Consider the following 26,095-nt stretch of genomic DNA (forward strand, 5'->3'; position numbering starts at 1 on the left):
GTCAAACAGAACGCTTCCATTTTATTAAAGGCATCAGTCCACACTGACCCTGAGAGACGCACGTTCACACTTTGAGTCTATTTCTGTCGTGTTTAGTGAAGCGTAATCTGCACAGACAGCAGTTTAAATCACACAAATATCCCGCTTTATATCTGTTTGAACTTATTAATCGTATCTACATTGATTGATCGGCTCCCAGTCTGTCTGTGAGCTCACTGGTATCACTACTACTATTATTATTAATACAACTCACAGACAGAGGGAGATCTCCATGGAGGTCGTCTTTGTTTCAATATATCCAGTGATGCAGATGGAAACTGTTTATTTACTGTTGATCTGATCTCTGCTTTACAAGGAGATCAATATGTTGTTGAACAAATAAAAAGAGAAACTGTGGTGTGATGTAATTCATTTATTTTTACAGTCATGAAAAGATTAATAATAATAAGTAGTGTTAATATTATACATATACACGTAGTATTATAACATAAAACCACATCTGTAAATAGAGTAACAGTCTACCTACATAGTCTATAGTAATAATCTCTATTTACACATTTTCTTGTCCACCTGCTGCTCATATTTAATGTTTGCTCGTATTTGTTTAACTTGTTTTCTTGATGTCTGTGTATATGTATATATATATATATATATATATATATATATATATATGCCTCCCTTGAGCCGCTGTTTCCTCTCATGTTTTTAATGTTCATTTGTTTTCCCAGCTGCTCTTCCTCCTCCAGCAACCGCTGAGATTCCTGCGGTGACAGCAGAAAGCTGATCAACATTATGGGACGTCGGTTTATTCTTGTGTAGAACATCCTCCATCTTGACGGCGGGATGCTGAAGGCGTTTTCAACAACCATCCTTCCCAGACTGTGTCCAGGATTCGGCCTCATCACATACGACCTCGTGCTGAGCAGCACCTGGCGGAGGAAGAGGAGGAGGAGGAGGAGGAGGAGGAGGAGGAGGAGGTACGCTGAGAGTCACATCTGCTGCAGGCTGCATATACTCCTCCATCACTGGTCCTCCCAACGTCTCCAGCTTGTATGACTCTGAACTGCTGGTCAGCATCAACAACGGCCAGAACAAGCGAAAAAGTTCCTTTACCATTTGAGAAGTTCAACTTCTGACAGAGTTTTTGGGGAAATGTTCCTCCACAGATCTTCTGTTGGGACGGAGATGAACGTTGACATCATGATCTTCATGTTCACAGTCAGCAACAGTCTAACGTAGTAACTAAAGGCAAGACTGATAAAGGATTCTCCTGTTGCCATGTACCTGAAACCAAATGAAGAAAGCATTAATAAAAACATATGTTCACCTATTTATAGTGGATGACTGCAAGACTCTGAGGAACATATTTCTGCAGCAAGAAAAAAAGACAAGAAGAGGTCAAGAGCTGAAAGGGAAGAACATCCAGGTGATGACTTTACTACATCATCTCTAACCAAGAAGGTGAGTTTTCTTTCCAAACTAGATCACACATCTCCAACGTGTTGCACTAATGACCAAACCTCATTCATTCATTGGACAGATCAGACATCACTGCACATACCTGCTTCTGTTTACAGCTTCACCAGCTTGTTGTGCTTCTTATCACAACCTCTTGACTTTGTACTACATTAAAGAACTTCAGTACAAAGTCAAGAGGTTGTGATAAGAAGCACATTAAGCTGGTGTCTGATATACAAGGAACTGCTCTCCTGTGACTGAAAACATGATGCTGTTATTAGTCTTTGGAGACGTTTCTAAACAAACTAACGTGACCAAGGAAGGAAGGAACATGTGACCCAGTGCAGCGATGTGACTCACTGACGTGTTTTTAATAAGATATATCAGCTTTGATACAAACACAATACTTGTTATTAATCAGTTCATTGGTTTATCCTTTAACTAGTGACTTCTTGTTGCAAAAACAGTCCAATAATCACACTATCTCACTATTATATCATTCTAGTTCAGAAAGCAGCTTGAGATCTGCCAGCCTGGAGGGTTTATAGGAGACCCTGTAGACCTGAGCTCTGCAGTTTTTGATGATGATCCTGGAGGGAAGAAACAGCACGGAAACCTCTTCAGGACCCTGCTGCTCCCAGTGGAGGACCCCCCCCCCCCCCCCCCCCCCCCCCCACTGGAAACAGGCCAGAGAGAAGAAGCTGTCCTGCAGAATGTATTGTAAATGTATTATTTTGTCCTCAGTCTGGTAGCAGTTCTCACCAGGCTGGACTGTCGGGGTCAGACAGAGGTCAAGATGGGTCCAACAGCCTCCCACATACTTCTTAATAATTCTTTATTTGTAAATAGTTAATGTATTTAGTGTGATGCCATTACAGTTATTTTAGATGTCTGTTTTATAAGATATATAAATAAAAGTGTATATTTAAATATAAAATGTTTTAACACTTGTTTTGATCTTTTAGGAATATAATATTAAAACTACTCTTCTTCTCTTCTTGTAATTTCACCTCATAGAATTTAAGACATTTTAAAGTTAACTGGTTTGTGGTTTAACATGAACTTGCTGCCTGAATCATCTCATGACATGAAAACACAGACAGTCATGTGAATTATATATTATATTACCTCAGTGTGACAGCGAGTCTTTGTGCTCGATGGCGTCCCTGAAGAGTTCAACACCGATCCTGGACAACAAATCGTCCATTTGCTCAGCAATCGACCTGAAGTATTGATGATGATGATGAAGGTCAGGATCTAGAATCAACTCCAAAACCAGATGCATCATAATAAATAGCAATAAAACATTAACCTGCGTTAAATGATCGCTAACCAGCTAGCTGCTGCTGTCAAAGTGACTCAGCAAACTTTTTTTCTTCACATTAGTACAAAAAACTTCCACAACATGTAAAGATGTTCGTGGTCGTTAAGAATACAAACAAACGTATGTGAACAATATGCTGAATCAAAATTTAACTATTATAAAGCAAGAATAAACAAAACTTTACCCTTTTCTACGACCCTTCGATGCCGGCGGTTTGTACTTCCCAGAACAGTCATCAACATCCGGTTGGGTGACGGACTCAGTGGACGACAGAACGCTCACGTCTCGCTTCCAGTATAGATTCCCAGTATGGATTCCCAGTAAGAGTCAGTCAGCACTGAAAGTGTTTGTTAGCTCAGTTTAACCTGCAGGAGTTTCTGAAGGCTCCTGTAATGAGTTTTTATATCGCAGAGGAAATAAATTCATGATGAGCAAAAACGAAACACAGCGAGGACCGAAGCGTCGGACAGCTGAGTGACGGCTGTCCATTGACCTGATAGGACAGAGTCATCTTCTGATTGGATTAAAACTTTCCCAACATAACAAGTTGAAAGTGTGTCAGCTGCTGGAAAAGGTGAGTTCATCTTATATTCGTACCATAAAGGCCAAATTATATATAATAACTATAATAGAATAATTTAGGGTGTATTTCAGTGAGCGCTCAGGTTTTGAACTTGCATATCTATATTGTGCTAATATGAAAAGATGAACTGCAAAAAGACTTAAAAACACCTTTTCCTCTGTTTTCAGCATGTAAATCCTGAAACACTGCAGTGTAAAGACATTATATAATTCCATACCAGGACTGTCCCACATGTTCTGAGTCTCACTCTCTTACTGGAACAGACATGTTTGTTTATTACTGGATGTGATTTGTCCCGAGGAGGCTCCAGCTGGAAGTTAACAGACAGAGGGCTCCTGGGTGCTGAAAGAGTTGTCCTGGGCAGATTATGGCCACATAAACCCCGACAGAGACGCATCAGACCGAAACAGAGCCTGATTGACCCATTAAACCACAGAAAAGCTCTGCCAGCAGGCAGCTAAAGACTGAAGAAAAAAAAAACCAGGCAGAGACAGAAAGGAAACAGCAGCCGACTGTTTCTCTGCATCTGTAACAAGTAAACTGTTGAAAACTATGATGAAGAAACAAGATTTATGTACTAAATTCATCAACAATCCACTAAGAATGAGACAAGAAGCAGCAACAGACAAGCTAACGTCACATTATCTAGTCAACGTTACTCTCCGTCGGCCATCTTTGGGACTAAAACGTCTCCAGTTGACTAAACTGTTGTAGAAATGTACAGAGAATCTGTGGTGAAATGCTGGATTATTGTAAAGTCTCACTGAGAGACGACAGATTAACCAGCCGTTCAGATTAGAGAGCTCGTTAAACCTCGTTAAGAAAACTCAGACGGCTGTTTGTCAGTTCATGACTTCTTGTTCTCAGCATCAGGAAATAAAAGTTTTATCTTTAATCAGTTTTTATTTATGCAGTGTTGTGTGCAGCTACTGAAATATACTGAAGAGAAGAAGACAACAGTGACTAGAGAGTTAATTATCTATCATAAAATAAAATAAACTCTTATGACTAATAAACATTTTTGTCAAAAAACTAAATCTACTAAGACGAAATGATTTCTTCTTCTTCTGCGTGTCGACAGGTAAACGCACACATTATATTCCTTTTATTCTCTCTTCTTTATTTATGTATTTACCTTCCTTTCCACCAGCAAACTTAATTTAATGTCTCGATAGGCGGCGTTTGAAAAGGAAAAGAATAAATGTAACTGTGTTGAGACTTCAAATCCTCGGAAGTAACCATGGTAACTGTACATGACAAAGATGGCCACAGCTTTAAAATGAAATGTCACTTATATAAAACTAGACTAAAGTGTCTTTAGCTTCTGTTGATTCAAATTAAACTGAACAAAAAATCTAATAATTAAAATTTGACTAAAACTCAAAGTGTAATTCTGTCTCTTGTCTTCTAGTTTTAAGATAATTTGCATCTGATGTAAAAACGTGTCTCATGAGGGAGAATCATTTGAATATTCTTCTTCTCCTGCCGTTGTTCACACATGTAATGTAAGTGCACATGCAGGACAGATCACGTATGTCATATAATTGATCTGTATGTAACAGGGGTTTTTCTTCTCTGTTAACAGCAGGTTCACACAGAGGTGACTGCTCGTCTAAATATGCTGATTACTCCTCTGTGCCTTTTAAGAAAAGCAGAGTACATGCACCTCTAAAGCTAAATCACATTAGGTCTGACTGTCACGCCTCAACGTATAGTTTCAGTAATAGCTCCACACGCCGCAAAACACACACAAAGGAGTTATGAGGATAGAGGGAAAGGAGCAATAATAGGAGGCCTAATAGCGACTGCTCTGCCACATCTGGCTTACCGCGAGCTACTGAGGTGAATAATTTAGTGTTGTGAAGAAGCAGAGACGTGGACCTGAATGCAGAAGCAGGAGGATGCAGATCAGATCACAGCTGTAGTCTTCACACACGCCTGCTTCATACTGCTGAGGATACACACTTTATGGATCATTCTTTAACTATCATTTTTTTATAGATATGTATTGATTCTTTAAAAGTATATAATTTTTGGCTTTTTATTCTAACAGTCAGAGGAAATCATCATTTCCATCACAGCAAAACAGATGTGTTTCAAACAAAATTAGTGATGTAAAATAAATATTTCAGGAAATCTCACACACTGATCTGCCTGAATATATAAATTTATGAATTTCCGGATTTTAAAGATCTTTTCCCATCATTTACACCAGAAACAGCATAAAAATCATGTTTTCCAATTCTATAAACCTATTGTAACCATAATTGCACAATTTTCAAAACTACAAAATATTATTAATGCGACTCTTTTATTTTTATACATTTTATATTAAAATATGTGTTGTGATGGAGATGACATGGTTGAAAAACTGCACTGGTGAAAATTGTTGTTTCTGATGTAAACTTAGCACAAAAAGTAAGGAAATTAGTGTTTGGTAGATTATTTCTTTGTTGTAACGATGCTTCTTGGCAATAAATCTTATACCGTTGGAAAGCCTGTTTATTTCCCTTTTAAATGCTGCCACATTTGTAAGGAGCATGCATTTGTGGGATGAGCAGCAGAGCTGAGTATGTGGGTTGCGCCCATGAAAAATTTGCCAAATCTTCTCTGCCAATGCCAAACAGCTTATTCTGCCATTGACTCTTGTTTTGAGCTTCTGGTACCCCCTGTGAGCATGGGCCCTGCTACAGTGGTCAGTAGGTGTCTGCTCCAAGCATCGGCATGCCACGTTTGACTGATCTGGATAGGGCCTGTGCGATAGGGCAACTTCAAGCTGGTGTTCTGCAAAACCAAGTTGCGGCATTATTTGGAGTGAGCCCTAGTACCATCTCCAAAGTGAAGGCCATATAACGGGGGATGTCAGTGACAGGCTGCAAAGTGGGCGTCCCAAGAAGACCGTTTCCTCACCCTGTCAGCACTTAGGTACCGTAGGCTGTCTTCTACAGATTTGCAGTCGAGGTTTGCAGGACGATATGGCCGACAGCTCTCTGCTGGAACAGACTGCACGCAGCCAATCTCTGGTCTCATAGGGCTGCCAGGAGGCCTGCCATGACTGCCCTTCACTGTCAGGCCAGTTTGCGCTGGTGTCGGCAACACATGCACTGGAACCTGAACATGTGGAGGAACATTATGTTCAGTGATGAGTCCAGATTCTGTCTACGGCAGTTGGATCGTGGGGTCAAAGTGTGGAGAGGACGCGGAGAACGCTATGCTGATCGCTGCACCGATTGAATAACATCTTTTGGTGGAGGCAGTGTGATGGTGTGGGGCGGCATCTCCCTCACTGGAAAAACGAGGCTTGTCATCATTGGAGGCAATCTCAATGCAGAGAGATATCGAGATGAGATTCTGCAACCAGTGGCGATCCCATATCTCCACAGTCTGGGACCGAACTCTATCCTCCGAGATGACAACGCTCGCACCCACAGAGCGGGGTTTATCAGAGACTACCTCCAGAATTTGGGAGTGGAGAGGATGGAACGGCCTGCCAGCAGTCCTGACCTCAACCCCATTGAACACTTGTGGGATCAACTTGGGCGTGCTGTTCATGCCGGAGTGACCAACACAACCACGTTGGCTGACAAATGCTGGTTGAAGAATGGGATGCCATCCCACAGCAGTGTGTGACCAGGCTGGTGACCAGCATGAGGAGGAGGTGCCAGGCTGTTGTGGCTGTGTATGGTTCTTCCACATGCTACTGAGGCTCCTGTTTGTTAAATGAATAAACTGTTAAATTGCCAATATGTCTTCAAACTTCAATCATCCAATCCACCAAACACCAAACAAGAGTCAATGGCAGAATAAGCTGTTTGGCATTGGCAGAGAATATTTGGCAAATTTTTCATGGGTGCAACCCACATACTCAGCTCTGCTGCTCATCCCACAAATGCATGTTCCTTACAAATGTGGCTCCATTTAAAAGGGAAATAAACTGGCTTTTCAACAAATTTATTGCCAAGAAGCATTGTTACAACAAAGAAATAATTTGCCAAGAAGATTTGGCAAATTTTTCATGGGCGCAACCCACATCCCCTATCCACCTACATAAGTACTGTTTGATTCAGATTTAAGTTTCAAACCACACATTAAAAAAGTTGTCCAGTCCTGCTTCCTGCAAATAAGAACCATTTCTAGAACTAAGCCAATGCTCTCCCACTCTGACCTTGAACAAATCATCCACACTTTAATTTTCTCCAGACTAGATTACTGTAACTCCTTTCCAGCATAAAACAAAAATCCCTCTCAGCAGCAGCTCGGCTTCTTACTGGTTTTAACAGATCACATCACCCCGATCCTGGCTTCTCTCCACTGGCTCCCTGTTCATTTTAGAATTGATTTTAAGATTTTACTGATCACTTTTAAAGCTTGTCTGGGTCTGGCTCTAAGCTACATAACAGAAATACTGACCCTGTACGAGGCAGCCTGCAGCCTTAGATCCTCAGGCGGGGCCCTTCTGGCTGTTTTAAAGTCGAGGTTTAAATCTAAAGGTGATCGTGCTTTTGCCATCAGGGCCCCTCGGCTTTGGAACAACCTGCCTGAGGAGATAAGGCTGCAGAATCAGTAACTTCTTTTGAATCACTTCTTAAAACCCATTTTTACAGACTCGCTTTTATTTAATGTTGTCTTTCGAGCATCTTTGTATTGTCTTTTAATCTTTTTATCATCTCTCTATTGTTTTTCTGTTGTTTTTTTGTGTTGTGTCTTTGCTTTGCATTGTGCTACTTTTGCTTTGTCTGTCAAAGCACTTTGTAAACTCTGTTTTTAAAGATGCTATATAAATAAAGATATTATTATTATTATTATTATTATTATTATTATAATACTCAGCTCTGCTGCTCATCCCATTAATGCATGTTCCTTACAAATGTGGCACCATTTAAAAGAGAAATAAACAGGCTTTCCAACGGTATAAGATCTATTGCCAAGAAACATTGTTACAACAAAGAAATAATCTACCAAACACTAATTTCTTCATTTATTTTACCTTTGACTGCAGATGGAAAATACTTAATGTGACGTCCTTTCAGTGTCATGTAAGTGTGACAAAAATAAAAAATTAAAAAACGTTTTATTTCTTCCAGGGACACAAAAATCACGATAGTTGAAGAATCACACTTTTAACAACGGAGCATTTGATCCGTTATGAATGAAATGATGAAAGCAGCGGTGGGAAACTTTAATGTGGAAATAAGGAGCTGCAGCTCCTTAAGTCATATTTTGGTATCTTTTGACTTTAAAATGAGCAGATTCTGTCTGTCTGACTTTTTCATGCTCAAGTTATAAAGATGACGTCTACATTAAGCAGCTAAATTCTAAAACAGTTTTCATGCAAAAACAAGCAGGAGTTTCAGCTTGTTTCTACAGATTCCTCTTTTCACAATAAAACACCAAAACGGGTCATTCTCCTCCTACTGGACAGACGAGCAGGTCAGCAACAGAAAACCAGCGAAGAAGAAATGGAGTACAGTCTCCTGACATTTAGTTTATTGCAGCAGATTCCAACAGTGAGCAGAGAAAGTTGGTAGATAACTATGTTTAACCAGCCTGGCCATCAGGAAGTTTGGGAATTGTCCCGGTGGGCTGGTCCAACCCGGAGTTATATAACCTATATACATGTATCTATACAGGCCGTTTTAACTGCAGCGACACAGCTGGTGAAATCTGTAACAGCAGGTAGTAGTTGCCATCACAACTGAAACTGAAAGTATCAAGCTCCTGTTTAAAGTATGAAGCACTCGGAGGTAACAGATTTATTGAAGCAGTCTGCAGGTGATGATGAGGATGGTGGTGAAGAGGCAGAGACATCTGAGAGTGAGCAGGGAGCGGGTGCTCTGTTAACTAACTAAATGAATTAACTAAAGAACAAAATATTTTTGTTAACGGAGGAGTTTGAATGCTGGAGTCTCGCTGCAGGTTGGACTGTTTCCAAGGTTTAACTCGTCAGACTCAAACGTTTAGAGAAGTTTAAAGTGTTGCTGGTCGTCACTTTGGACTGTAAATGGATAAAATGAACATGTAAATTTGATCATTTTCTTCTCAGTTCTTTTTCGTATTATAGCCTATAAGACATATAATATTTGATAGCCAGTGCAGCAATAGAAATGATTAGTTAAACTCTTCCTCTGTGATGTAAACAAACAGGTGAACATGACTCTGAACAAGAAAGGAGGAGGAGGAGGAGGAGGAGGAGGAGGGAGCAGCAACCAGCACAGATCCAATTAGAGCTGCGTTCACTATTGAATGTTATTATTATTGTGTGACTGTGAAGTAAATTAGAGCACAAATACATCATTCATATGATCAGGTTGGATTACTTCAAGTTGTTTATTATTGCTGTACAAGAAATAGAATGAATGGAAAGTATGTTGAATAAAACACCACATATGTATTTAACTGTCAAGGTCGGACTGTTCATCATGAATTAAATGAATACAACAGTTATGGATGTTAATTTACAATAAACATCAGTTTGTTCAGATTTGACTGAGTTATGACTCAACATGCTGCTCACAATGATCATTATGAGATTTATGTGGATCTATATTTTCAGTAAACATCAGGTCTGATAGTGTAACTGCAGTTTTCTTGATCCAGTGTAAACTCTACTAGGATCAGACACTCTCATCCTCAGCAGAAACCTGTTAGATCCTCCAGTTTGCTCAGATTCAGTCTCCAATGATGCCTGGGACATTTAATTCTCAGGAGATATATATTTTTTGGTGATACTGTGACTTCGCCGGCTCTCCATAAAGCAGTGAAGGAAAACTCTGCTTAATAATTCAGCATCACTTTGCTTCTCAGCACACAGTATCTCTGGAAACTGAAAAACTATTTCAGGACAGATTTCTGAGCAGAATAATTCAACACCAACAGCAACGAGTTTCTGGAAGCTTCAGTCACACCAGTGACTCCACTGAGACTTCAGTAGAGCTTTTATAATTATAAATGCATAAAAATTCAAACATCCACTTGCTCTGTTTCATTTGCATTTCTGTCTTTGCACTGAACAAATGTCACCTAATAAGACTGATAGTCTGCAGTCATGCTGGCAGCTAATCTGCATGCTAACATGCTGATGTTTAGCATGTTCACTATCTTAGTGTGTTAGCATGCTAACATTTGCTAATTAACACTTAACACAGAGTTCAGCTGAGACTGATGGGAACGTCTCTGGTCATAAACCAAAGACACTTTGACCTGATTAAGTTATGACAGTTCATCCTGAGGGGAACATGAATCTCATTTCACAGTAATCCATCCAACAGCTGTTGAGATATTTCATACAAAAACACAAATGTGAAGCTCATGGTGACATTAGAGGAAGAGTCAGAGGGATCATCCTCTGAGGAACATGACTGCCTGAAGAACCTCCGCGGTTGTTGAGATGTTTCAGTCTGGTGGAGCAACAGACAGACTGACATCACACTGATAGCACGGCTAAGGCTCCGATTATGAACAATCAGTAAGAAGTCAGTCGTCATGGAGACGGTGCTGTGATAATAGTGTTTATTTTCAGACAGTCTCTCCTGAAAGTCTTTTTATACAATTAACACTTGAAATGATGAAGGCACTTACAGATGACAGTAACAGAAAATGTAAACGATACTTTGATGTTTCATCTGATTTCTTTAAGACTTCATTAACTTAATTTCATAACTTTCAAAAAAAATGAACCAAAACACTGACAAAAAGGAAGATCTTGGGTAGATAATAGAGAGAATAATAGTGTTGCACTCTGTTGTTCTGAGAGAGAAGCTGAAACTCAGCTGATCAATCACTGCGTGGAGACGGTGAGCGTCACATCGGATCTGTTTCAGGAAGTTACAGAAATGAACGAACACAGTTCCTGACGTCTGACAGCGTGGACGCAGGAGGTTTCTGAAGCTGGTAGATTATATATATATGTATAAGAACTGGATAACAGACTCATCATGGCTCCCGTTCACTTCACTTGAATGAAATTTGCTTTTATTGTCCATCAGCCATAAAAGTTTTCTAGCTTGTGGGTTTGTTTTCTGCTCATTAGTGTTTCTCACACTGACCCTCAGACTTTATATCAGTCTGTGATAAAGATATCAAGATCTAACCAAAACATCTTAATCCTTCTGTCTGTCCACACAGGAAACAAAGACACAGACAACAAAGGTGGTTGACAAGTGCCAACCTCTGGGGCTGTAAAATGAAGCCAAAAACTGCAGGCTCCAAAAGCGAGTCAATCCCCATAGACCCCCACGTTAAAATGCCCAACTTTACAGCAGAAATAAACATGTTTACAGCCTGGGTGAATTTTTTTATAACTCACCCGTTTAAATTTCATTAAGCAGTAAAGTTATGCATAATGAAGGACATGGCTGCTTTGAGTGACAGGTCCGCCAGCCGCTAGGTGGCTTGGCCGCCTCTTTGCCCATTTTTGATTGGCTGGGAGTTGGCGACGGAGTTGGCGACGGAGATGGCGACGGCTTCAAAACCGCTTTTCAGAAACCAACGAGTGACGTCACGGTAACTACGTCCATATTTTTATACAGTCTATGGTGGTGAACCAGAAGGCTACCGGTCGTCATCTCCAACTATCATCTAATCATTTTAGTAATTTTTAAACAAAATGTTAAAAATTTGCTGCTTTCAGCTTCTCAAATGTGAATATTTTCTGCTCTTCTTCAGTTTATATATAATTCATGTTGTAAACTGAATATTTCTGGGTTTTGGACTGTTGGTTGGACATTTGAAGACGTCACCTTGGACTGTGGAAAATTACCGGACGTTATCTGATATTCTATAGACTAAACGATAAAATCAATGAATAAAGAAAATAATAAGCAGAATATTGGTTAGTTGCAGCCTTCATCTCTGAATGTTTATGAAGCAGAGTCATAAAGACGAGACTTTGTATGTATAGTGACCCTGAACACGATCAGCTGTTTAGAGGAAAGATCCTTCAACTTTTCAGCTCATCACAAGACAGTCTTGTGTGTTTGGAGCTGCTGGACACTACTGGACATGTACAGGAACTGAATACAAATTTGTTCAGCAGAACTTTGTTTTTTCTAGTTTTCTGACTCTAATCTCGTGACCCCTGAGAGGGGCCCGAACCCGAGGTTGGAAACCATCAGTTTAGAGGATGGCTAGATAAGGATAAATTCAATCAGTGTGAATAAGTCTGAGATCAGTTCCGTCCTTTATTCTCTTTGTTTTCTTCTCTTTGCGCTCCGCTTGGCGTCGGCGTGCCGTGTCGGATCAAGCCGCCTAATAAATCTGTAAACCTCTCACACCATCCCATAATCTCCTCTGACCATCAGTCCTGACCCAGCCTCCAATTAGGAATCCCCCTCTCAGATTGTAAAGAGGCACAAATCTGCTGTAAATTGGGCTGATAATCCTGCAGCGAGTCCCAGCCGGCTCTGATAAAACACAGACAACGTGGAACCACAGCGGTCGGCGTTTCAGGGGGAGTTATTAATAAAGCTGGATGCAGATTCTTTCAATCTCTCAGCAGTCAGGAGAGATTAGACATGTTCATATCCACACGCTAGATCTGACGGCCTTAATGAATGCAAAACCTTGTTAGAGTCTCTGTATTATTCTGTATGATTCTGTTCTCTATATGATGGATCACCGACTCGTAGGTGTGAGTTAAACGGTTTAAAGGTGCGACGTGGAGGCGAAGCGCCATCCTGTTTATACTACGGTCGTTTACCGCCGATATAAAATAAAAACACTCACAAATTTCTGGTGAAAGTTTTGAACTCAAAATCAAAAGGTTATGAGGCAAAAGCTTACCGTTGTCATGACAACTTGCCACACTGTACTCACCACCAGCCTGAACCGAGGCATTAAATTCATGTAAGGTGTCATTGAGCAGAACTGCACATCAGTGTTCCTGTTTGTATTCATCTCATCCTCCTCTTCCTCTGTTATTTGAAGCTCTTCAACTTCTTCTTCTTGGTTTCTTTCTTTTCTTCTTCGTCTCTTTTTCGTCTCCGGCGTCTCGTTCTTCTAAACTTCCTAACAAGTAAGCTTTAATGTTGCCATGGTTACAGGTTGGGTTGATTACGGTGATTAAACTTGAGCCGAACTACACGTGCAATAACGTTAAGGCACATCTGCTGGCCAATCAGAGGGGAGTATTCACCCAGACCCTGGTATAAGATACGGTGACATGTGGAGAACTGTGGATCAGCGTTCATAAACCTGCTTCCTGAGAGGAAATGCAGTTTCTCTCAGCTCACCTTAAATCTCAGTTTAACACCTGGTGGAACCTGCAGAATTTGTGACATCACAGCCAGTTTGGAGCCAATCAGGGTCCAGTATGCAGCTGACACACGTGTGACGTAGAAACACTGAGATGGACTTTACAGTGAAGGAGGAAACATCTGGTGTCCAGCAGGAAAACTTTTTTAACATGAGGGAGGAGATGATGAGTTTTTAAAGAAATAATTGAACTTTTTCATTGAAAAATGATTATTGAAAGCAGCTACAACAGTAAAATGCTGCTGACACTCTGATGCTTCAGTATTATTGATGTATTTTAGTCACAAGGATGATTTTCTACAAAGCTCGTACTTTTACTTTTAATGATAATACTTCTGTATTTTTACTAATGAACATTTTCAGTGCAGAGCTTGTATAAGTAAAGGATGTGAATATTTCTCCCATCACTGGTCTCTAACGTCACTTTATTTATATTTGTGTATGTTTTTATGTTTAATATCATGTAGCACAAAGTGAGACTTTAATATCTGTTTATGAGGTAAAAATAACACAAATAACCACAATAAACATCAGTAAAGTAACTGCTGATGCACAAATCATGTATTCATATTGTTTACATCACTACTCATCAGGCAGACCCCCCCCCCCCCCCCCCTCCTCTCCTTCACCACAAACTCCTCTTCATCATCAGAAATCTGGACTCAGCGTGTCGTCTTCCTGAATGAAGACAGCTGCTCGTTCTCATCTTTTGTTCACATCAAACCTTTTTCTGCACCAACAACAGAATGTATTCAACACTCACATTGAGCTGCAGGGACTCCGTCCACTGTCCGATCATACGGTAGCCGGCGCCGCTCACGTTGTTCAGCTGATACTGAAACAGGTCGTAGCGTCCGGGGGCGTCGCCGTTACGGTTGAACGTCACTGAAGTACCGGCACTTCCTGTGGAGGGAAAGACAGTCAGAAAGTCAGAAGTACAGCAGCAAAGAACTGTCACCTTAGTAAAGAAAAGTAGTATTATCACAGAAGGAAACTGGTTTGCAGTTTGTGCACAAAACTTAAAATTCACAATTAAAAAAAACATACCAACACAGTTCACACACGTCACACATCCATCATAAAATACACAAAACTACTACACATCAATGCAGCCAAGAAATATACACAATACCATACTTTCCTGCACAGCGATAACTATACTGTAGTACCGCAGTAAGTACTGGGAGTTTTATTTATAGTACATACTAGGGATGTGCAGAGAGCCCAGTATTTGTATTTGTATCTGTATTTGTTGAAGCAGCAAAATTATTTGTATTTGTATTCGAATAAAAGTGTAAAGAGGCTTAAAAATCCTGTTTTTGTTTTTATTACACTTTTAATTTTAGAAAATTAAAGTGTTACAATAAGTGTTCATGAAGTGTATGTCAGTAGTTCAGCTTTATCTCTGGGGAACACCCCCAACTCCAGGAGTGATGTCAAAATTAGGAAATGTGCGTCATGTAGCAGGTGGATGTGACTCCCCTCACTGAGACCTGCTGATAGACGTCACAGCGGAGCAGAGGAGAGACACTGAGATAGTGATGTAACCGACCTGCACTCTGGTATTTGACATGGTTTATTTTTCTTCCTGAAAACAAATAATTTTTGAAATATTTGTATGAAACAAATATTCGTTAAAAACCCACTATTTGTGCTTTGCCGAATAATGTATTTGTATTGCAGCACACCCCTGGTATATACACATGCTTCCATTTCTCATCATAACAACAAACTTTTCTTATTTAAAAGACAAAACGTATCTTGTTTTAATGAGAAAATCTATTTTTGTCATATGAAATATGTTATAATGATAACGTTTTCTTATAATAAGTGCTTTTATGGCAACAAACATGCGCTTGTTTCTCTCTGGCTGATAATAACTCATCTAGTTTAAGCCGGTGTGAAACAAACACTTGAAATGTATCTAAACTATTAAATCCACCTGCTGCACATGAACTGTCAAGGTGTATATATGTAACATATATGTAACCATGGTAACAGGCATGTGCACCAGCATGTCGTTTAAACAGCTCTTTGCTGTGCTTGTGTCTATTTCAGCAGTTTCTATTTAACAGAAGGTGAAACGTAGTGAGCTCACAGTCATCATCTGCTCTGGAATATCACCATATTACACAAGGTCCAGTTATAACATAATATAATATAATATAATATAATATTATTCTGTCCTCGCCAAACTACAAAGATCGTTAACAGCTGATCCTGTAAAAACTTGAGGCTTGAATATGTTTAGATTCTTCACTTAGTTTCTGTGTTTTTCTTTATGTCTCATTGAATCTTTTCTTTGTGAAACAGAAACTAAATATATCAACCTAATACATCTGATTGCAATGACTGTAATCGTCCATGTGGTTATTTGTTTCCTTTTATATTACAGGAACACTACAGGTAGGTATAAAGAAATAACACAGATAAATAGATAAAACATTCTCTAGGACATTTCTATAGCAACCACATCCTCAAATAAACTGTAAAATATTCAAACAATGAAATACAGAGTTTTGAGGTTGGCAATATCAGTTAAATCTGAAGTGGGCCTGACTAGCACCTGATTAGCTAACCAGACTTAGCTAGCTAAACAGCCTAGCATAAACGAGCAAGATGCTAACTCTGCCAAACATATTCAAATCTTTGCAACTTGAAAGGGATACAGATATCATTAATATACAACAACTTATGTAATACTCACAGGCATATATTCTCAAAACTGCACACTAGCTCCACTTATGCAGCAACTAAAAAGGAAACTGGTGCAATAAACTTAATGACCACTAGGGGGAGCTAAACACCATGAGATTATACCTGGATTTAGATATAAATATTAACTACAAGCACACATATCTTCATGAGCTCTTGAGCACATAATGTGCTGCATAACTTGCATAATATAACCAGTTGTTTCTCGTTATAATGAGAAAAATGATCTTATTACATCAAGTTGAAAGTTTCTGCTGGTGGCAACAATAAGAAAACATCACGTCTCGTCTCTCTTCTGTCTTTGCTTTTTGCTTTATTATCAGCAGGTCGCACCTCGTCTCTCACATGTCAACAAAAACAACAACAGCAGCAACATACGAATCAAAACCTTTTTATTAATTTTCATGTGTTTCTATGTATAGAAATGTATTGAAATGTGCTGATATCTGGTCATATCAGGAGCTCAGCGCTGTTGTTGAAGCTTCACTTTACCTTCAAACTGATGTGGCTGCAACAAATAAACAAATATTTTTATGTTTTATGTTTTCCAGAGGAATTATATCAAACATCTCCAAAAGCATCACAGCTGATTTCCAAAAGCCATTATTTAGATAAACTGATCACATGTTGGGAATCTAAGTGGTTATTTTTGTTTTTCCACATGGTTTTCCATCGTTTGACTGCTGCTCTGTTAATGACTTCATCTTTTCTGTCCTCTTCTTCTGCAACGCTTTAATGGCGCCGACTGGAGAATTAGTGCCACCAGCTTTTTATCTCCTGATATTTACGCAGCAGCGGTGGATTCTGGATATTTGGTTATAATTTGTCACTTTCTCTGCGACAGTTTTACATGTCACAGCTCTCTCAGGATGGTTTGTCTCTCTGGCCTCCCTCAGCTCTGTCTCTTTTATTTCTCCTCTCTTCTTCTTCTTCTCCTTCGCTCTGCGACGCTGGGAGGTTCCCTCACAGACACTGTTTATTTACTTTGGCTCGTCAGGCTTTGGTGTCGGCCAAGAGTCTCTTTCATGTCTGTGTTTAATAGAGTGAAGAGGGATGAAGAGAGATAGACAGAAAAATAGAAACGTGGTGAAAGGAGAGCGAGGAGACGGTTTCTCTGTTCAACAGAGATATCCTCGGGGTCAAAAATAACTGTTTTGGCAGAATATTCCTCTCTAACGTGTGTTCACTGTGAAACAAACTAGATGAACTCCAGCTACTGGTGGGGAAGAACAGAGACTTCATTTTCTGTTTTGTGCTTCACAGAAACTTGTCTGATTGGATCGATACTGGACTCTGCACCACAGAGGGTGCAGGTCTCTGTTCTTATACTAACAGTGGCTGTAAAGATGTGACAGTGATGCTGCAGCATTCTTCTCCTGTTCTGGAAACTTTTATCATCAACTATAAACTGTTCCACTCCTCCCATGAGTTCTCTTCATTCATTCATTCTGGTGAATGAGGCCGACGTGCACGAAGCACAGCGCTGTGCCTCCACTGTGTCTGAAACAGACAAACCAGACTCTTTCATTATGTCTTCTGTGACTTTAACAAAGGGAATCTCATCCATGACGTCCCTAAATACCAGCGGCTGAGTAAACGCTTAGATGACTGTTAAACTACAAACAATACGTATTATGCTGTCCCCCGTGCTGCACTCTGACCCCGTCATAGTCCACCTGTTTCCTCTACAGCTACCTGCCTCAGAGGCCTCCTCCTCCTCCTCCTCCTCCTCCTCCTCCTCCCCAACCCCAACAACACCTCTCTCCAGGATCAGGCAGGACTCTGTCTCTCCCTCCACCCTGAAGTACTGAAACTGTCTCCAGTGTTCACAGACATCTTTAACACCTGACTGGAGACAAGACCTCCACCATCATCCCAGGACTTAACGACCATAAACACGTCTATGACGTGTTTCTGACTCCCAGACCATCAGCACCAGTTCCCCTCAAGGCTGCGTCCTTCCTCCACTTCTCTTCCTCTTTTACACCAACAGCTGCTCCTGCAGTCATCAGTCCGTCGAGCTCCTGAAGTTTGCAGACGACACCTCCCTCACCGGGTTCATCTCTGGTGGGATGAGACCGCCTGCAGGTGGGAGATTGACCATCTGGTGCTCTAAAGACCACCCCCCCCCCGCCCCCCCCCCCCCATCACCCCGTGTGACTCTACATCAACAACAGCAGACTGCGGCGTGTCGTTCACTCTGCTGAGAGAGTGATTGTCTGCAACCTGCCGTCCCTCCAGGACATAATATAAATCAATAAGAAATCAATAATCAGAGCCCAAACAGAATCCAGGTCTCGCTATTTGGATTTTAAAACTTCTGACTTTGATGTCACAGGTTGTTTCTTTCTTTGTCTAATGATTTATGACAAGAAGTGAACCACAAGTGCGTCGTGTTTGCACGAGCTGTTATTTATATATGCGAGGATAATGAGAGCATGCATGCATGTGTCACGCTCATGTACTCCTCATCGTCAGCTGAGGGAGGAAGATGCTGCATTAATGTAAAAGAGGCAACACAAGCCTGAATTCTCTCTGTGAGGTTTAAAGAGTTTCTGCTCCACATTTAGCCGCTTCAGTCTGAAGTATTGATTATCTTCTCATACGTTGACCTCTGATTATGAGCCAGTGAATTATGATATGAGAAACTCATCATTATAAACAATCTATCAGTTATTAACAAGCAGCTGATGAAGGTCAGATATGAACTGTATTATCGTGTTGTAGGCATGAGTTGATGTTTTGCAGTGCTGCTGTATTTTCTGCTGTTTTTTGTGAGCAATATGTTACTTCGTTATTTATTCATTAAGTGTCTTTTGTCTGTCTTAATGCAGCGATTCCTTCGACCCCAGACAGTCTTCTCCTCTGGGAGACAATAAAAACAACCGGGACCTACAGTAGAAACTCACAGCTGCTGTAGATCAGTTTCCTCTGGTACACATGCTGCCTTAATCACATTTAATCTCGTGTTTTCATGGACGGTTGAATATATAGAAAAGCTTCATGTTCTCATGTGTCTTGTGTGGAGGAATCTTAATGAACCTACAGCTGTATAACTGACGATGAGGGACTTTTACATGTTTGGATATGTGTTTGGCAGCGTGGGACAGAACCTGGATGAATAAATCTGGACAGTTCGGATCTTAATTATAGAAAAATATACAAGCAACACAGTGGTTATGTATTTATAGTAACTGTATGTTTTCTTTTACAAGAGAAAAGGGTTTAAAGATGAAGATTAAACATGCTAACAAACACAATAACAATCAACTACAAACTAACCATTAATTATATAGATAAAAAAGACTTGATTTGATTTTAAACTGATATTATTTTCCTGCTGATTCCTTTGTAAAGTGCAGCAGCAGCAGCAGCAGCAGGTAGTAAAGAAAGTCGTCTTCATCCAGTCCTCTGATGTTAAAGCACATCTAATATTCAAATCCTTAAATCTGATCTCACTTATCCGAGACTGGAGATTGAAAGCAATCATCTTCAGAAGAGGAGGCACTTATCTGAGACCGCAGCTCTCCATGAATCTAAAAAAAGTAAACCAGGTCCACGTCTGTGCTCCATTTCCATCTAATCCCAACACCATTCCCATTCCCGAGTCATTCCCAAGCAATGAAGCCACGCTGATGATGAGGAGGAAGACGATAGTGAAGCAACAGGATGAAGATGTGAGTTTAGGCAAAGTGGTAAAGTAGATAATGGAAGATACGGTTTATATGTGACAGTGTGAGAAAACGCCGACTGTCATAAAGCTTTAAAGTGTTTATTATATCAGATCATTTCACAAAAACACCTTTGAAAAAGTGACTTTGACTTTATTTTGGAAGAATTTAAATTAAATTTAAAACCAGTCCATCAGAGACGGCACTTTGAGACAGTAACCCACGCCTTTGTGACCACGCAGCTGGATCACTGCACTTTATATGGGGGTTAGTGCAACTGGTGCAAAATGCTGCTGCACGTCTTTTAACTGGCACAAGCAAGTACGAGCACATTTCACCTATTTTAGCTTCACTCCACTGGCTGCCTGTCAATTTTAGGATTCAATTTAAAAATGATTTTATTTGCTTTTTAAAGCCTTGAATGGCCTAGCCCCACCTTACCTCTCTGAGCTGCTGCACGCCTACACTCCCAGCCGCTCTCTCAGGTCAGCTGACCAGCTGCTCCTGACGGTGCCTAAAGCGAGGCTTAAGCTCAGAGGTGAACGAGCTGTTGCAGCTCCAAAACTGTGGAACGGATTACCGCTGCACATTAGACATTAGGCCTCCTCACTGTCCCATTTTAAACTCTTCTTAAAATCCACCTCTTCTCTCTGGCTTTCACACCATGTAACGTGTTGCACCTTATCCCATTTTATTTGATTTTATCTTATTTGATTTTATTTGTTTTAATCTTATTTTATTTGATTTTATCTTATTTTATTACTTTTATTCTATTGTGTCCGTCATCATTTTATTGTGTTCTATTGTGCTATTTATTGTGTTTATTTATCTTGCTGTGCAGCACTTTGGAAAACTCGTGTTTGTTAAAATCGTGCTATATAAATAAAGTGGATTGGATTGAAAATATAAGTCGACATTTTTACAGTGTGTTGGTTCAATTTATGACGATTTATTTTTGAAAACCACTTAACTGCTTTTAATCAGTCCTCTTTGTCGACAGCTGAACTAGTTTTTAAAGACACTTTTAAGAGCTTGAAGAGTTTTTAAAGAGCTTTATCTGCTGTCTGGAGGTGTTGGTAGCTCAGTTAGTCATTCCTCCTGTGACCAGACAACTGCTGAAGATCAATACTCGGGTTAATAGCAACCACAGGCAACACACCAGCCGCTTCATACCGAATGGATTGTGTGTTTCTCAGTCGATATTTGGCTCATGTTTGTTACAACACAGAGAAGCTGGAAAGTAATCTTCTGTCTTTCATGTGTTATGTGAATCAATTTATTTCTCTGTTATAGTCATGAGTTTCTAAATCAAACTGAAACACGTTGTTAACTCAGAACGATCTGTTTTTTAAAGAAAAAGGTTAAATATTAAAGCAGGTTTAAAGCATCGCCACTAACTTCCTGCTGAACGTGCAGGAATACTGTGAGCTGATTCATATTCATAGTCTTTTTTTTTTTTTTTAATGTGTAATTATTAAAAATCTAATAAATGGTGAGTGAGCAGCTCCACTGACACTTTCAGTGTAAATAAGCAGTTTTTCAGGCTTTGCTAATTACCTGATAAAAGAATCTCTGGAGCGGCAGATTCCCAACGCTGCGTCTCATGCATTAAAACTATAAAACTATAAAGTAATATCATAAATATCACAGGTGGAATTATAAATAGCTGATTATGAAAACTGATTAACACATTTAACACATGACATAACTGACCTTTAAGATAATAATAACTGCTGTAAAAGTTAATAATCTGTCCTCAGTGTGACAAACTTCATTATTTATAATCAAAATTAATCACCATAAAAAACTCTTAACACATAAAATGTAATGTTTTTTATCCACATGATGCCACAGATTTGATTAATGATAATTAATTGTTAATTGCCAAAATTAAAGTGCATCATAATCACAATAAAAAAACAAAAACATCCAGAACTTGTCATTCACATAATACGACGGTGAGAGAAACATAATAAAGAAACGTCGTTAAAATGTTGATGTTCATGACCTGCGTGATGTCATCAGAGGGAGGGGCCAGGGACAAGAATGTAAACAAATAATGGCGTCCGTAGCATAGGGTGTGTGACAGACTGGTTGTGTGGTTGCCGTAGCAACATCAACCTTTCCTCTGTTTGACAGTTTCACCTCACAGCAGCACAAACATCTGTTTATATTTGAATGGAGAGTGTGAGCGAACCCACACCTTTTTGAACATTTACTGCTTCCACATAGTTTTAGATACAAACTTCATTTGAACTTTAAATGAGTCACGAGACTTTGACCTACAAATCTTGAATTAACATGTTTTTTCTATCTTTTATTGTTTTTGAGATATTAGAGTGTGAGTTTTAAAGTCTTTTCTTGCTCCTCCTGTGATTTTATAATGAGTGTGTATTGCAGAATGTTTCACAGCACTGAGGGAGTGACATCACCAGGAGCAGTTGGAGAGGAGGATTTTAGAGTACGCTTCTTGTGAAATATCCTCATAAATCCCATGACTTTGACCAAATCTTACATTAAAAATCATATTTTAGTAGGAAATTTCGTGGCAAATCCATTGATACAGGTTTGAAAGTGGTCAGTTTAGACATCAGAAGCCTCTGTTTGACACAAAGTTCATGCCCATAGATTGCCTCCCCATTGGTTTACATTGTAAGGGTGATGTGGCACTGCAACTTTCAGGGCTTATTAAATCCAAACCGTCCGAGTTATTACAAAGTTTTTAACAACTTTTTTTCCAGTGTATGATTTGTAGGTCTTGATGAGACGAATAATTGAGTTTTGGTTTGATCTCTCTACGACATTCCTACGGGCTGTGGAGACCATTTTAGTTACACAGGTGGCGCTAGAGAGCACATTTTGGCACTTTAGGGATTAATTTTTACATTTTAGCAAATTTTTCACCAGACCTGATGTGTGTGCCAAATTTGGTGAGTTTTTGAGTATGTTTAGGGGGTCAAATTTAGGTTTGACGTCCTGTAATAATAAAGAAAGAAACAAACAAACGAAAAACAATTAGGCATATAATAAACACAACGTCACAGTTCAACATCTCAACAATGCTGCTGATTGTCTGCATGTTATGTGGCTCTGTGCTGTCACAGCTTCGGTAGCTGTTTCAGGCTCAGTGACTGTCCACATCTCTAACATACTTTCATCTCTAACTGGTTGGGACTCAGCTGGAAACGTGACGGGTTTATGAATTAAGAAACGTTCCATGTTAGTAGTTAGAGAGTTACGTTGTATCAGCGGAGCTCGTAGAGGAGCTGCAGCTAGACGTCGTGTAGAACTGATGTTATCTGCTGTAAGTGGATTAATGCAGTAACAAAAATTAAACAGAGCAAACAGAAGCAGATCAGAAAACAAATATACTTATCAAACAGCAGGAATTAGAAATATAAGCCGGCTTCCAATAAAGGCCTGGTGCAGCTGAGATCACTATTAGAGGAAATGTTTGACTTTACTTAACAGGATAATGTTGCTTCCATTGGATCACTGGCAGTTAGTTTGGTGATATATGAAAGCTGGGTAGGCCAGAGATCTGCTGGTGTTAGTGTGAGGCTGTGGCTATTTCCTGCAGCAGTGCACACAACGCTTGAAAAAGAATCACTTCAAAAGATTTGTTCGTTCGTTTTTTTTTGCCGTCACTGCTGCCTGCCAGCGAGTCACTGAGCTTTTCTCACTTTCACTTCAGAAACGTCCTGCTGTTTCCATTTCTGGCCCCGTGTTGCCAACACTGCATCTCACATGATTTTAATTAGTTCAGTTTCATATAGACTCATTGCTTCAAGCATCATTGTGACCTAAATTCACTCTAAAGGATTTTTTCATTGTGAAAACAATAGCCAGCTGCACACTTTGACTTCTAGGCCAAAGCACCACAGAATATAAAGACCAGTTACATTATATATTAATACATACATTACATTTCATACACTGGACAGAATATTATTCATATCAGATTCATTAGATTATTAATAGTGAAGCATCAGTGTTAGAGCAGCATGTTACTGTTGTAGCTGCTGGAGGTGGAGCTAGTTTACACTACTTTATATACAGTTAGCTAGTATAGTCCAGTGGTTCCCAACCTAGGGGTCGGGCCCCTCCAAAGGGTCAGCAGATAAATCTGAGGGGTCGTGAGATGATTAATGGGAGAGGAAAGAAGAAAAAACAAAGTTCTGATACACAAATCTGTTTTCAGTTTTTGGACTTTTTCTCTAGTCTTTGATTTTTGCTGAAATATTGGATCATTTGAACATTTATTGAAATGAAAGCATGTGAGAAGTTTAGAGGGAAAAATCACTATTTGGTGGAGCTGTTAACAACTCATAGACATGTGAAATGTGACCCCGACTACACACTGCTTTTTGTAAGACGTCAAAAGACAAAAAGGTTGGAAACCACTGGTTTCATCTTTAACAATGTGTTGTATTTTAAAAGCTTGTTATATTATCCATTGTGTCAAATCTGCATCTGAAAAGTAACTAAAGCTGTCAAATAAATGTAGTGGAGTAGAAAGTACAATATTTCCCTCTGAAATGTAGAAAGTAGCATCACATGGAAATACTCAAGTAAAGTACAAATACCTCAAAACTGTACATAAGTATTAGTTTCCACAACTGTTTGTTTGCATTCTGCTGTGAGGTTTCAATGTATAAAAGAAGATTTATTTATGTATTTTTGAATTTACACTCAGGTGCAGATGTGCGTCTTACTGGCCTAATAAACATCTTGTAGTACAGAGCAGCTCTCTTATTCCTCTAAAAAACAATCCAGATGTCAGTTTTATACAACACAGCTGCAGGATATAATAATATAATACACAGTTTAAAAACTATACGTCATGTATTACAGCCTTCCTACTTCACTCTGTGAGAGATCATGAGATTGATCTGCATGTGTCCAGAACTTTAATCCACATTAAGATGCTTTGGTGTTTTGATCTAATTACGTGAAAAAGAGAAAAGAGAATAGATATAAAAACCTCTCTAAGCCTGATTATGTAGAAAGATGAATAACTGGACCATGATGTTGTCTCATGTATCTTCAGCCTCGCAGCACAAAGTAAAGCGACTTATCGTTGAGGTGAACTGTGACACTCACCGTTGAAGCTGACGCTGCGGATGTACTTGAGCAGTTTCTTCCCTCCGGCCAGGTCCATCTCCGGGCAGATGCCGGAGTTCTCTGGACACATGTCCCTCTGCATGTTGTGGAGCGCGTGGGCCATGGCGTACACGGCGTCGATCACAAACTGGACCTTCCCCTCCTGCTCGTACTTAGAGTCAATGCCGATGCGCTCCTGACCTGAGAGAGGCAGACACACAGAGACCGACTCAGTATTTACAGGAAAAAGAATGACAGAGAGATTATGAGATCGACACGTGACGTTGTTTCTGTACCTCAAACTGCACAAATCACAAAAGTCATGAGTCAAAAATGATGAATAACCAAAGACGGAAACCTGCCTGTTAGCAGAGTAGGAGCAGAATTAGCTGTTAGCATTAGCATCTGTTTTTTATATGTGGTGCAAAGTACCAGACAGTGAAGGAGAAACACAGACGGCTCAAACTGTTACTGCGGGTTTATGCCTATTTATGAAATATCAGGAATGTTTGTCTGTGATCAATACTCTGCTGATCAGTTAGTTGTGAGTTTAGAGTTTACGAGACAGAGGTGCAGACTGATGGTTCTGGACGGAAAACGCATCACATTGTTAAGATGATAATATTTTAAGAAACTGTGTGTCTGATTAATAAGACTGATTAAATCCTGTATTGAGTGCACTGAGTCATCTAATATGAGCTTTGCATTATTATTACACTTCTTACTTTTTCATGCTAACGTTTCTTTTTTTTCATGCTAACAATACTTTGTAAAATTTCCATGTTGTTTTTTTTTAATTCTAACATCACTTTTTCATCGTTTATGCTGATGTTACTGTTTATTTTTCATGCTAATGTAAGGCAGTAGCCTAAATAAGCCACTGGGTGTCACTGTTGCGCTGCAAGAATTTAGCAGTTATCGTTGTTTGTCCCTTGCAGGACGCCATAGTTCGTTAATTCATTCCTACTTTCACTACTTCGTAAGGTCATG

The 26,095-nt window shown here is 39.7% G+C and overlaps 1 protein-coding gene and 1 long non-coding RNA gene across 3 annotated transcripts in view; both read right to left on the reverse strand.

Annotated features, from left to right (window-relative positions):
• The window catches only part of grm7 (glutamate metabotropic receptor 7), a 324,109-nt gene that overhangs the window by 67,447 nt on the left and 230,567 nt on the right, over positions 1 to 26,095 (reverse strand). For both annotated transcript variants that reach the window (XM_067586129.1, XM_067586128.1), the window contains exons 6-7: positions 25,106 to 25,306; positions 14,380 to 14,519 (exon numbers count right to left, since the gene is read on the reverse strand). In XM_067586129.1, coding sequence (XP_067442230.1) covers positions 14,380 to 14,519; positions 25,106 to 25,306 — 341 coding nt within the window. The remainder of the gene's footprint in view (positions 1 to 14,379; positions 14,520 to 25,105; positions 25,307 to 26,095) is intronic.
• LOC137180862 (uncharacterized) lies at positions 440 to 6,072 on the reverse strand. Its single transcript, XR_010928066.1, has 3 exons — positions 2,967 to 6,072; positions 2,587 to 2,681; positions 440 to 1,284 (listed from the first exon to the last, which is right to left on the reverse strand). It is a non-coding gene; the product is annotated as an uncharacterized lncRNA (long non-coding RNA).

This window comes from Thunnus thynnus, chromosome 4 (assembly GCF_963924715.1).
Source record: "Thunnus thynnus chromosome 4, fThuThy2.1, whole genome shotgun sequence".
Taxonomy (NCBI): Eukaryota; Metazoa; Chordata; class Actinopteri; order Scombriformes; family Scombridae; genus Thunnus; species Thunnus thynnus.